The 13010-nt window shown below is 45.4% G+C and overlaps 1 protein-coding gene across 1 annotated transcript in view; it reads right to left on the reverse strand.

Moving 5' to 3' along the window:
• Window positions 1-455: 455 nt before the first annotated feature.
• The window catches only part of Il20rb (interleukin 20 receptor subunit beta), a 36370-nt gene continuing 23815 nt past the window's right edge, over window positions 456-13010 (reverse strand). Inside the window, exons 4-7 of the mRNA XM_034484635.3 lie at window positions 12423-12547; window positions 10369-10519; window positions 5936-6078; window positions 456-2040 (exon numbers count right to left, since the gene is read on the reverse strand). Of these exons, the coding sequence (XP_034340526.1) occupies window positions 1924-2040; window positions 5936-6078; window positions 10369-10519; window positions 12423-12547 (536 nt within the window). The 3' untranslated portion in view covers window positions 456-1923. The remainder of the gene's footprint in view (window positions 2041-5935; window positions 6079-10368; window positions 10520-12422; window positions 12548-13010) is intronic.

Raw genomic sequence — 13010 nt, forward strand, 5'->3', positions numbered from 1 at the left:
GCTTGTAAATTCTCACTATACTAATAATTCACTTACCGATAATACGTTATTGTTTAATCATTTCCCCATTGTTCGTTGAAATCCAAGCCCCATGAAGCACGATTTTGTTTTTGGATGGTGCTGAGTGTTCTATGAAGGTTCAGCTAGGGAACCCAGCTAGGTCTGTGGGAAGCCTCAAAGTGAGTAAGGGCCACATCAATTAACATAGTCAAGACAATCCCCACAGACACAAGCACAGGCCAACCTGATCTAGACAGTCCCTCACTCAGATTCTTCCTACGTGACTCTAGATAGTATCAAGCTGACAATTAAAACTGTTACACAGGTAGAGGGAGGAAAGAGAGTTCCAGGTCAGAGTAACCCAGCTTTGAGGAGGGAGCTACGCCCCATCAGGAGCCAGCTCTGTTTCTAATGTTTGGCTGGGGTTCAATAACCACATGTTGGGGACCTGAAGAGGCAATAGAATAATTGACAGAAGTCTCTATGTAGCTACAGAGGCCAGCAAAACCAGATAGAATCCCATGAGAAACTATAACAGTGGAAGGTTGGGGTTATTTCTTTATTCTGAGCTTAAGTAACAGAAGGACGAGGTCCTTGGGATGAGGGGGCAGGGAAGAGAGGGGAGAAAAGACGAAGGCCAATACTGGTATGCAATTTTAATTCTGTAAACAGCACATATGTTTCCAAACCAGTTTAAATATGAAACTAAAACTCACTTCACAAAAGAGTCAAGGCGGAAATATACAAAACAGAACAAAGGCAGGGAGGCTCAGCCCACACACCTACCTAGCCATCCTTTCTCCTGGAGTCCCCAAGGGCCACAGGCTTCTGTGCTGAAGATGGATGGGAAGAACCTGGTTGAAGTCTGGCTGGAGAAGCCCAGGAAGTTGGGACAAAGACAAGCCAGCTCCAGGTTCTAGAGTTGAAAGGTGGTGGTGAGCCTGACTCTGAAGGGAGAGATGAGGTCACCTCCCTTCATCCTCCTCTGACGGAAGCTGTCCCCCATCCTTACCTCCTTGCCTAAAGGTAGTAAGAAATGGTAATGACTAGAGAGTCAGGGGTTCCAGGTGAGCATCTGGGAGGGGCTGAGAAACCCTGAGTGAACTGTCCTTAGGAAGAGAGCTTGTGGGATTTGCTGTAGACAAGTTCCTGGGATCTGATGACATTTCATGAACCCACAGCAACATCCACACATGTCCCATCATGGACGGCCTATGGCCTCCCTCGATGTCACCCTCAGCAGAGCTGACCTATCATTCCAGCCAGGATTTGGCTTGAAGTGAAATGGCCCTCCTCAGGTTTCCTCTGGTAAAGAGGGAAGTCCAAACCAACAGTGGTCTGAGTTTGGTTTGATAAAAGGAGTTTTACTATTCTTGGTTGTTCGGTTGTTTACTTCAGACAGGGTTTCAGTGTGTCATCCAGGCTGCGGCAAACTTGAGATTTTCTCTCCTGCTCCTCCTAAGTGCTGAGATTATGCATTCAGTTCTGAGTACTCTTATTATTCTTAGTACACACGTACACCCCACAGTCCACCAAAGCTGAACTCACATGCACAGCGCCACCAGTCTCCTTGCCACCCTGAACGTGCTGGTTTGTATATATACGGAGAAGAGGGGAGGAAACCATTTAACAGTCTGGTTGATCCCCACTACAGGTGACAAAGCGGGGATCCACAGGGATGAAGCCATTTTCTCCACGGTCGTTCAGTGAGTATATGCTAACTGTGGGTCTGGGGATCACTTCTCCAGACTATTTCTGTCACTCTCCGTTGGTCACGCCACTTTGCCTCTGACGGTTGCTGCTAGCCATGCACACAGCAGGCTCCCGTTACTTCTCTTGTCCACAGAGGAAAACAGAAACACAACCCTCCCCATACAGGGTTCTGGGTCCTGCAGACCAGGCTGTTAATCCATCAGGTCCTTCTCAAGTCTGTGAGATCCAGACCCCAAAGAGATGCTCCGAGGACAGCACGGCCACAGCACAGGTGTCCACCTCCTCCTTCCTGCAGCTGATTAGCTTCTGGGACGAACTGGTTATTTTCTAAAAATTCATTTTCATAAAAAAATCATTCATTAGACATTGCTTGAGCAAATGGTAGCATCAAAGACTATTATAGAAATCCCAACTATTTAACTTCCTTTACAAGCACACGTGTGCACGCATGTGAGCGCATGTATGTGTGAGTTTCTGTGTTCTCACATGCGTAAGTGGGCGCATGTGATGACATGTTCAGGCCCTACATTGACATTGATCAAGTTTTCCTTGATCCCTCATCTGGCATTTATACAGGTTCTGGAGATCCAAACTCTCTGATCCTCACAATGGGTGTGTGTGGGGGGCACTTTAACCACCGAGTCATCTTCCCAGCCCTTGTTAACTTTAAAGAAGCAAAACTCTCCAGGACAACCCAATCCCCTAGGTCAGTGGCTCCCAGATTCTGCTGAGATGCTCTCTTGGCCCTCTGTCTAGCAATTCCCACATGGCCCTGCTGAGTCAGCGCTTTTCTCGGAGAACAGTGCCACGAAAACTCAGATGTAATTCTGGGGGGAGGGGCTCCACCCTTCTACCACCAGAGAGCTCTGAGAAGAAGGACCTGCTCTGTGAGGCTTTACACAATACCTACCCCAGTGCCTAGCCCAGAGAGCACCCCGAGGAAAAGCTTTTTCCTACCCCTTTTCATACTCCAGTAATTTCTCCCAGAGACCCTCCTATATCGCCATAGCTGGTTTTAAACACATGGAGAGCAACTTTGCAGAGTCCATAACAAAGTAGCCTAAATCATCTCCTGTTGGCTCATGTGAAAGGGCTTGATAATGGCAGGCCTGGGCAAGTGATTAAAGCACGAGGGCTCCGATCTGTCAATGGGATAATCCCTCGATGTGTTCCCAATATGATGTTATTGGAGGCCATGAAAAGTAAGAGGCAGGGCCTCATCAGAAAAATAGGTTACTAAAAATTAGCTCTGAAAAGATCTACCTAGTTCTCTACCCCAACCCTGCCCCTCTCTCTCTGGTGGTTTGCTTGAGAATGGTTCCCATAGACACCTCTGTCTGAATGCTTGGTGCACAGCTGATGAACTGTCTGGGAAGGATTAGGAGATACGGGGTTTGTTGAGGAAGAATGTTTCTGGGAGTGAGCTTTGAGGATTCAGAAGCCCTCATCAGGCCCAGCATCTATCTCTCCCACACCTCGCCCCTCTGCCTGCTTGCTGCCTGCAGATCAGAATGTAAAGTTCTCAGTTATTGCTCCAGTACCAAGCCTGTCTGTCTGCTTCCCATCATCATGATCATAGACTAACCCTCCAAAACCGTAAGCAAGCCCCCAGTTGAATGCTTTCTTTTATAAGAGTATAAAGCATAAAGTATGAGTATCCTTACAACAATGAGTTATAAGGGAATCTGATGCTTTTGTCTGGCCTCTGTAGACACTACGTACATATGGTGCAATGACAGATGTACAAACACCCATACTCATGAAATAAAAGCAAGTAACGCTTTTAAAAATGTAAAGGACATATATATGGAAATTCCTAAAACAAACATAAAAAGTAATGTCAAGAATAACAAAAAAGATTTAAAAATTATGAAGTTTATAATATACTTGGGGCTTGCTTACTAAAGCGCTTGACTAGCATGTCATGCTATGGCCCTGGGCTCAACCTTCAGTGTCACATAAAACAGCAATTGGGAGGTAGAGGGAGGAGGGTCAAGGTTATCCTTGAATATATAGTGAGATCAAAGCCAGCCTCAATAAAAAGAAAAGAGAAGGAAACTGTAATGTGGTCTGTGTGTGTGTGTGTGTGTGTGTGTGTGTGGGTGGGTGTGTGTGTGTACTTATACTTAATAAACCCTAAAAGAGGCAGAAAAAGAAAAATAGAAAACAAAAACAAATGGAGAAACAAAAAATAAAATCATAACCAATATACAACTGTATCAATCATTATATTACATGTTAATGGACTAAACATGCCATTTTTAAAAGGCAGAGATTACCAGAAGTGACTTACACAAACACAAAATAAGTCAAAACAGAAACCAAATCAACTGTCTACAAGAGACACACTTTAAACTTGAACACAGAGCTTTATAAAGGATATACCATATAAGCAACGAACAGAAAGAATTAAATATTATCAAAGATAAAAAGAAACTCATGATAATGCTGAAAAGTTTAGTTAAGAAGATCCAGCAATCATAAATGTGTACGCATTCAAAATGCATGCAAAGTTTCTGGGTGTGGTGGCACGCACCTTTAATCTCAGCACCAGGGAGGCAGAGACAGGTGGATCTGTGAGTTCCAGGCTAGCCTGGACTATAGAGTTCCAGGACATCCAGAGCTACATAGTAAGACCCTGTCTCAAAAATAAATAAATAAATAAATAAATAAATAAATTTGCATAGAAAGTTGACAAACAGGAAGAAACAGACGCAGCTACATTCATAGTCAGCTTCTTTACAGCGTTCTGTCAATCAAGTAGCAGACAGAAGTCAGGGCAAACTCAGTGATCTGAAACAATACATGAGCATCCTCACAACAGCCCTGGTGCTCAGCTCTGCTACCGTCAGCTAACATTGTTGTGACTACTTGGAAATATTAGAGACAGGAGAGTTGGCATTATGCTAGAAGGGTGGTGGGGCACTCTGAAGGTTGGATTAAAGGGAGAGTTATTCCTCTTACATAGACCCAAAAGCAAACCACACAGATGTTACAGGAGCACCTTCATTGTAACTGCAGGCTGTTAAGAAACTCCAGAAGTGTGAGGGCTATAGACAGAGCTGGTTCTGATGCACAGGAGAAACTGACTGCTAACTCCCCACAAGACAGAACTGTGACACCCTTAACCTGACAGGGATGGAGGGCTTGCTCTGTTTCCTGTTTGTTCTTTCTTTCTTTGATTATGCTGCATGGTGTTGAGATCTAGGAGGCCTCTGAAGAGCCACAGGTAGAACATGTGTGAGCTACTGAGGCTTGTCTTTACTCTTCCTCCTCCAGGGTACAGGCACACAGGGCCTATTCCTACCCAGAGGCTCAGAGCCATGGTCCATGTTTTCAAGAGACAAATAAGCATCTTTGGCTTGTGAGTCACTGGAAGGAAAGCTCTTTGAACAGTCACTATGAAGGCCATGTCTGTCCAACACAAAGCATATTCCATGCTATATGATCTTCAAACCTGAGAATCATGAGACTCTTTGCATAGAGACGGGTATTTTGAGTCAGAACATGTTACTAGGCATAGCTGCTGTTAGAATTGGGGAAGCTAAGAGTACTCAGAAGACACCTTGAAAGATTAAGATTTCATGGCTCTTGAAACTGAAGGCCCCCTGGGCTGAATAACACAACCACCCTCTTGGCAATGCTAGGTCTGTGGGGACAGCATAATGGCCTGCCATGGGGACAGCATAATGGCCTGCCAGAGCCTCAGGATGTTTACTATGCCCTAGAAAAGGGAGAACTCACCCAGAACTTCTGATCAGGAATTACTGACCTGAGCATATCCTCAAAACCACATGTTGGTAACAGAAGCCCAGTGAAACAGGGTTGGGGTAGAAACTGTGGAAGGTGATGGGGCCCCAACTTCAGAAATGTAGGCTATAAGGCCTTAAGGCTGCCAGTTTGAAATTTTGTTCTATCTCTTAGTTCTATCACATTTAGCCATGTTGTAATAGCAAGAAGACCTTTACTCGTAAGACCCTTCTGTCTTCATTCCACCACCACCATTCCCAGCCTCCAGAAGCCACTGAACTTCTATTCTCTATAAATGACCTAGTCTGTGGTAATTTGTTATAGCATCACAGACTAAGACAAGTGAAGTCCCATTACTGCTTGCTCCACTCTCTGCATATCTTCATAAACCATGAAAAGTGTGTCCATGCCCTGCTAAGGCCCATGATGCATCTGCCCAGCATCATACTGAAAGGTACAAGAATGTTCTTACCAAGGTGTCTGGGAGGACAACAGTGGGGCAGCAAGAATAGCGGAGCAGCTGGCCCATCTTCCAGACGGAGAGCAGTATAACCACAAGAATCAGCATGAAGCCAACAAATGCAAACAGAGCCAGTGCCAGCGGAAGTGACTCTCCTGCGGACAAAGCATAAGAGATGGCTTGGGAACAGCAGGGAAGGGGAACGCCAGTCCCACACCTTGGAGAGTTTCTTAGGGCTGCACTTAGGCTAAGCTGGCAGATGACAGCACCCTGAGACTTGGTGTGTCCTCCAACGGCTACAGCTACCACCATTCTTCTAGAAGCTCAGTTCGAGTGTGGTTTTTCAGAAAGCCACAGAGACGGTTACTATCTCCATCTTGGGAAGGGGAGGGGGAAATGCAAGGCATTGTCCGTGGTAGTGTGTACCTGGCACTACTGCCAGAGGAAGGCAGGCTGCCAGGCCCCAGGCAGGATGAGGAGGAGGTGCTGGAGCAGAACAGCCCAGAACGGGGCTCGGCGGAAGCCAAAAACAAAGTGTTTCACAATTTGCTCTTGGCATTGACTCCTATGATGGAGGAAAACATTAAGTCCCCTAAAAAGTCACATAGTAATTGACAGACCAAGGCTCCATTACACACACTAGGTCTACACCCATCCCCCAGGACTCTGGTAAGGTCTAGGCCTCTGCTGCTCACAGCAAGGACCTCTTTCATGGAAGAGGATGTTATTTATGCTGAAGATGGGCTAATGGCCTATGCCAGGATACACAGGTGGGTCTAGCTCCAAAGCCTGTGATGAGTTTACTAACAAATACAGCAAAAAGCACCAGGTCTGAGCATCTGGAGACTCAGAAGAGAGGATGAGCTGGCTTCCCACCTCTCTGTTCTGTCTAACCTCAAACAACCTGTTTATTACCTCCTGCCTGGGCCTTTCACCCACAATGTTAGGGGTGACTCAGCTCATGTGGCTGCGGCGTGTGGGGTGGGGCATATGCATTGTTTCACTTTTGGAAAATACTTTGGCAGTAGATATCAAAAAAATGTACAATGTTCATACCCTCCCAATCCCCTCCTGTGGTGTCCATTCCCAGAAAATCACTCCAAGGAAGGAAATAACTATGTACATCAGTCAGCGCACAGGAATGTCCAGACATGAGCTGCAGGCTATCACCAGTCTCCTTCCTGCCCAGTAGTTCTCTGCCGTTCATGCATCCTGTGTGCTGTGCCTCTCCTTGGAAGACCTCCCCCACCCAACACACACACACACACACACACACACACACACACACACACACCTTACATGATACTAGCTTGCCGTTTGCCCCCATAACTGGAAGGCAGGGTCTCCCTTCTCTGCCCCAGTGGACAGGCCAAGATTTGGCATGTAGTCAGTGCTCTGCAAATATTGAAATAAAAGGAAGAACAGCATCTTCCAGAGCCAATGGGAATGATTTAAACGCCAAACAAAACAGGCTGATTATTATGGAACATTGGGATGGTAGGTTAGCAATTCAGCTGTTAAAAGAAACAGGATAGACAGATTACTGTTTCTGACCGATAATGGAAAATATTTGGAAAGTAAATGGTATTGCTATCAATAAAGATATACTTGTACAAAATGGCTTACTGTGTGTCCTTTTAAAGTAAGGTAAGCCAGCCATGGTGGCATAAACCTTAATTCCAGCATTTGGGAGAAAGTAACAGGTGTATCTCTGAGTTCCAGGCCAGCCTGATCTACATAATGAGTTTCAGGACATCCAGAGCTATATAGTTAAGACCCTGTATCAAAGAAGGTGGAGGAGGAAGAGGAGAAGAAAAGGAAAGGAGGGGCAGGGGGAGAGGGAAGAGGAGAAGGAGAAACAAAAAATGAAAAACAATAACAACAACAACAACAAAAAACAATGGTAGACCCACACTGGCCACAGTGTGCTACAAAGTGTAGCTGAACCAGGTAAAGAGAGAGAGAGAGAGACTCGGGTCCCTGTGTTGAGAAGTGTTGGAAGGTACAGACCATAGTGGAAGAATAAACGATGGATTTGCCTGAAAAAATGTGTTTATGACTTTCCTCAGTGTTGTGATCAAATGCCTGACAAGAAGCGACCAAAGGGAAGGAGAGTTTATTTTGACCCGTGCTCTGAGGATACATTCCATCCTGGCAGGGATGTTGTGGTCATGGAAACCATTCTCAGTTGTGGCTGCAGGAACAGGAAACTGTGTGTTTGCATCCCCATGGCTCAGGAAACAGGACAAGAAGTGGGGTTGAGCTCTAAACCTCAAGGTTCACCTCCCCAAGAACCACTTTCTCCAGCTAGGTCCCATCTCCCAACAGTTCTATGACTTCCCAAATGATGCCATCAGCCAAGCAGTAATTGTTCAAACACATGGGCCTGTGGGGAGACACTCTATATTCAAACTGTAACAGCAAGTCTCTTGAGCAGCATGAGGAAGCAGAGAGGAGCACCTGCTTTTTATAGTTCTGTATTGTTTGGATTTTTCATAAGCTTGACAAATAATTATTTAAGTACCAAGAAACGTTACTCAGAACGTGTTTACGGAAAAATGTTATGAATGCATTTGTGAAAAACAAACCAGATGTATCATGTATGTCATATGTATGTCATATTGTGCTACAGTATGTCTTCATATGGGTGATAACTGAAGGGTCACAGTTCTTTGGAGGGGCATTTACAACAGTGTCAAAGTTAAATACATGTCTTTTGACCCAGCTACTTTACTTCCAGGAATTTATCATTCAAACATACATACTTACATACATACATGTCTTACATACATACATGTATACATATATATGTATAATGCATCAGCAAAAGTGATTATGCACAAGGAAATTTTGGTGGGGGGAACCTAACTCTATCAGTAGCAGATCAGTTAAATTAGTCAACATACATGTATACATACACACACATGCATACATACACACACATGCATACATACACACACATGCATACATACACACAAGCATACATACACACAAGCATATATACACACATGCATACATATACACACATGCATACATACACACACATACACAAATAAAACAGAATTTGGTAAGAAAGGATGATGGAATTTCTTTATTCACTCAGAAACATCCTCAAGATACATAAAAGCAAGATTCAGAACAGTACATATGCCATCAGTTATGCTTAAAAGATGATATATATGTATATACTTATATATATACATGTCCTCATTTTCATGTATATAGATTCAAATGTCTTCAGAAGGCTACATAAGAAACTCATACTGAAGAGAAAGGATGCAGAAACTATGTAAATGGAGAAGAGACATAGAGAACATAATTTAAGATAATCTACATGTACACTATGTGTTATGGACCACATGAATAGACTATATTCAAAATAATTTTTTAAAGCTAAGAAGAAAAATGTAACTAGTGGTGTTTGCATGGTGGGCTCATGGAATGTAAGACTTTGTTTCTTTTTTGAAGAGTTTCTAATTACTGTAGGTTTTTCTTAGCTCATGAGAGAGAAAGAAAGAGAAACAGAGACAGAGACAGAGTCTAGGGAGATGCTCCAGTCAGTAAGTGCCTGGCATGCATGCATTAGGAGCCAAGTTTGGATCTTCAGTACCCATATAAAAGCCAGGAAAGGCTCTGTACATCTAGAACACTGGCACTTGGGAGTCACTGGAGCTTGTTGGACAGCCAGTATAGCCAGTCAGTAAGCTCTGAGGTTAGTGAGAGAGGCTGCCTCATAAAACAGAAGAAGAGGAAGATGCCTAATATCAGCGTCTGTTCTTCACACCCACATGTGCACATGTGTGTACATACATACACATGCATATATGTGTATGTAAACACACATATACCTATGTTCACATATACACACAACACACACAATTTTTAATTGTTTAAATTCAAGTGAAAAGTTAGTCAAAAAGAGGATTCTATAGACTCTATGATTCCTTCTAGACATATATACACGTATTCATACAGCACTCACACCGTTTTTGATTGTTTAAATTCAAGTGAAAAATTTTAGTTTAAAAAGAGGATTCTATAGACTATAAGCTCCCTTCTAGACAGAAGAAGCTATAATTTCATTATACAGTGTGGTGCCTCCTTCCAAGATCTAACTCTCCTACAGCCAAGTTTGCCCACAGGTAGCAACTTTCTGGCAAGGTAGTCTTGTAACAACGTGACCTACAAGGAGGTGGCTTTGGGGGCAGCTCCAGACAACTGTTCAAGAAATCCTACCCAGTCCCCAGGGTGGGCTTCTACCCCAGGGGGAGTTGGAGTTTACCTTAGAATCCACCAAGCCTGGAAGCCAACTTTTAAAGCCAGGTAAAGACTCAGAACCAAAGAAACCCGATGGACATCTAGGCACGCATCACTGATGGGCATCCAGGCATGCATTAGTAAGGCTGCCAAGTGTGGAGACCCAGGGACAAGCAGGTCATCCTTACCTTTCATCTCCACACACGTAGGCTGGGTGAAGGCACTGTGCCTCCCGATGGCTTTCACCAGAGCCTGCGCCTTCACACAGTACATGGCCCCTGGTTCCATGGTTTCTAGGTGCACTGGAATGTCCCCACTCCTTACCACCTTAACATGTTCCTTTAAAGAAAGATCAAGACACAGTTAGTACCTAAGGGAAGCAGAGCTAAAGATGGTGGGGAGAGCTGGGCAGGTAATCCTTTTCCAGAACATTCCAGAGCGGAGAACATTCCTTGCCATTCACTCGTGAAGGCATTTGTTTCTTCATTCATGCACTCATATTAATTAGGCCTGTACTAATATACCAATATAATAATGTAGTAATACAATTAGGCACACAGCACCGAACGGAGCACATAGAGCCCCTGCTCTCAGAGAGCTTGCACGTACCCCACACACGTGCCCTAAACACGTTCCTGGTAGTGATTAGAGCTATGAAGAAAAATTGGGGCAAGACAAAGAGAGTGGCTAGGAGGCACAAGAGTTAAAGGGAGTTTAAAAACTGCCTGTCCAACAGGACAAGATTTGAGCAGAGTCCATCCACCTGTCTGCCCACCCCCACTCTAACCCCCAGGCCTATAGAGGAGCCTGTAGAAGCTTGTGTGACCCAGCCCAGATGACTCAGGGTATACACTCTCTCAGCAACGAGCCTCCCAGTTACAAGGGAGGGGAGTAAGTTCCACCCCCAAAGACTATGAGGCCGATGCGTGCTCTCTCCTGCCAAGTCCCAGCATTTCTCCCACCCTGTTCCATCTGCCTGGCTGGCAATGCTACGTGCTACTAGTGTGTCCTGACCCAGCAGGGTAAATATCAGCCAATCACCTATCCCACCTGCCCACGCTATCTTCCAATATCCCACTCCGCTGAGGGCGCACAGCCCCCAGATATTGCTATGTGACACTGAACAACCCAGACTGAGAAGGGGTCCCGCAGAGCTCAGCCAGCTGTCCACAGCTTAGACTGGAGGGTTTGGTCTTGGGGAACTGAATACCTCAAGCTTGACAGAAGGACAAAGGGAGAAGACTGTGAGAGGAGGGTCAGTCTGGGATGCTTTAAGGAGTCAGGGAGGCATAGTCACAGGCATGGATAGGACCTGGGAGTGAAGGGGAGAGGCCACAGTAAGACCCTCAGGGAGAAGACAGCAAGGCTCCCACAGGCCAGGGTCCCTGTGTAGTTAAGACTGTACTTCTGCCTGGTCCTGTGCTGGTTCTGCTTACAGATTTGGTGAGATACCACTCTCGAACATATGGATTCTTCTGAGAAAACTAGCTTTCCTTGTGCTCACTGAAGTGGGTCACCAGGCTCTGTCATTATATCAACTTAAAGAGGGTTCTATAGGGAGTAGTGTCTCTTGTGTCTGCTAGAGTTTTACACTATGCTTCTGCTGCTGCTTGTCTGACCACCCTTCCATGAGTGCTGGCCTCCCACTCACCCCAGACTACAGCAAGCGTCCCATGGGGAAGGGCAGCTCCCCTCCAGGCTTTCTGCACGGCCCATTGGATCATAATTAAATAGTCTTATTCATAAGCTAGCTCCTGGCTTCATGCCCCACTTCCACACTCTGCCAAGACACACACCCTCAAGAGGTTTGTGCCCACCTTCTGAGCTTTTGAAATCATCTGGAACACCCTGAGCTGGAACATCCTGCCCTGTTGGCCCTATGTGTCTGAGAGTAACTGGTGAGGGAGAAAAAAACCAAAATGCATCAAAAAATCACTAGGGGTTGGGGGTGGGGGGGGGGCGGCATTAAAGCAAGGAAAGCAGCCTCTCAAACTTCAATAGACCTGGCCTGAAAGGGGCCCAGGTGCCCTGGCCCAGGCCTAGGACGAATAAAGGTAAGTCTCTGAGGAAGGAGTCGAGGGATGGATGCTTGGTTCTCTCATCTCTCCTTTCTTAAACTTCACCCTGGTCAAACCACTTACGCCACGAGCACTATGAAGCTAGACGTACTCCCTCACCCCCCAGAAAGCTATGCGCCTTCTCTAAGGCTTGACTCAAAGGTAGGGTCAGTGGGAAGTCTCACCGTGGCGCCAGGCTCCTTCCTCCAGTAGACCACAAGGAACTCAAACTGGGGCCCCAGGTCTTCCAGTTCGATAACCAGATGCAGCCCATGTTCAGTGACCTCCATCCTGGGTGGGGTGAGGACAGCTGTTGGCAAGAGAAAGAATCAAAGTCGGCTCCAGGGAGAACCGATTCCCTTGGATAAAACAACCATGTCATCAGTGGAGAGAGACACAGCAACCCAAGGACGAGGGAGTTGGATGGTCTGCCAAGGGGTCCTAGTGTGTGGAGTAATGTACGTTAGCATTGTCCTGCACTCCGTGGACGCTCCTAAAATTCTTTTAAAATTTTATTTATATTAAAATTTGTTTTCAAGAGATAATTGGAAGAGAGAGAGAGAGAGAGAGAGAGAGAGAGAGAGAGAGAGAGAGAGAGAGAGAGAGAGAGAGAGATTGCATGTGAAACACAGAGGCCCGTTCTCTCCTTCCACCAGGTAGGTCGGGAATCAAACTCCGGTCATCATGTTTGCCAGCAAGCGCCCTTGCTTGCTAAGCTATTTTGGTGGTCCTCATAAAATGCTTTTTGAATAATGAATGAGTAGAAAACAAAT

The sequence above is a fragment of the Arvicanthis niloticus genome, chromosome 21 (genome assembly GCF_011762505.2).
Source record: "Arvicanthis niloticus isolate mArvNil1 chromosome 21, mArvNil1.pat.X, whole genome shotgun sequence".
NCBI lineage: Eukaryota > Metazoa > Chordata > Mammalia > Rodentia > Muridae > Arvicanthis > Arvicanthis niloticus.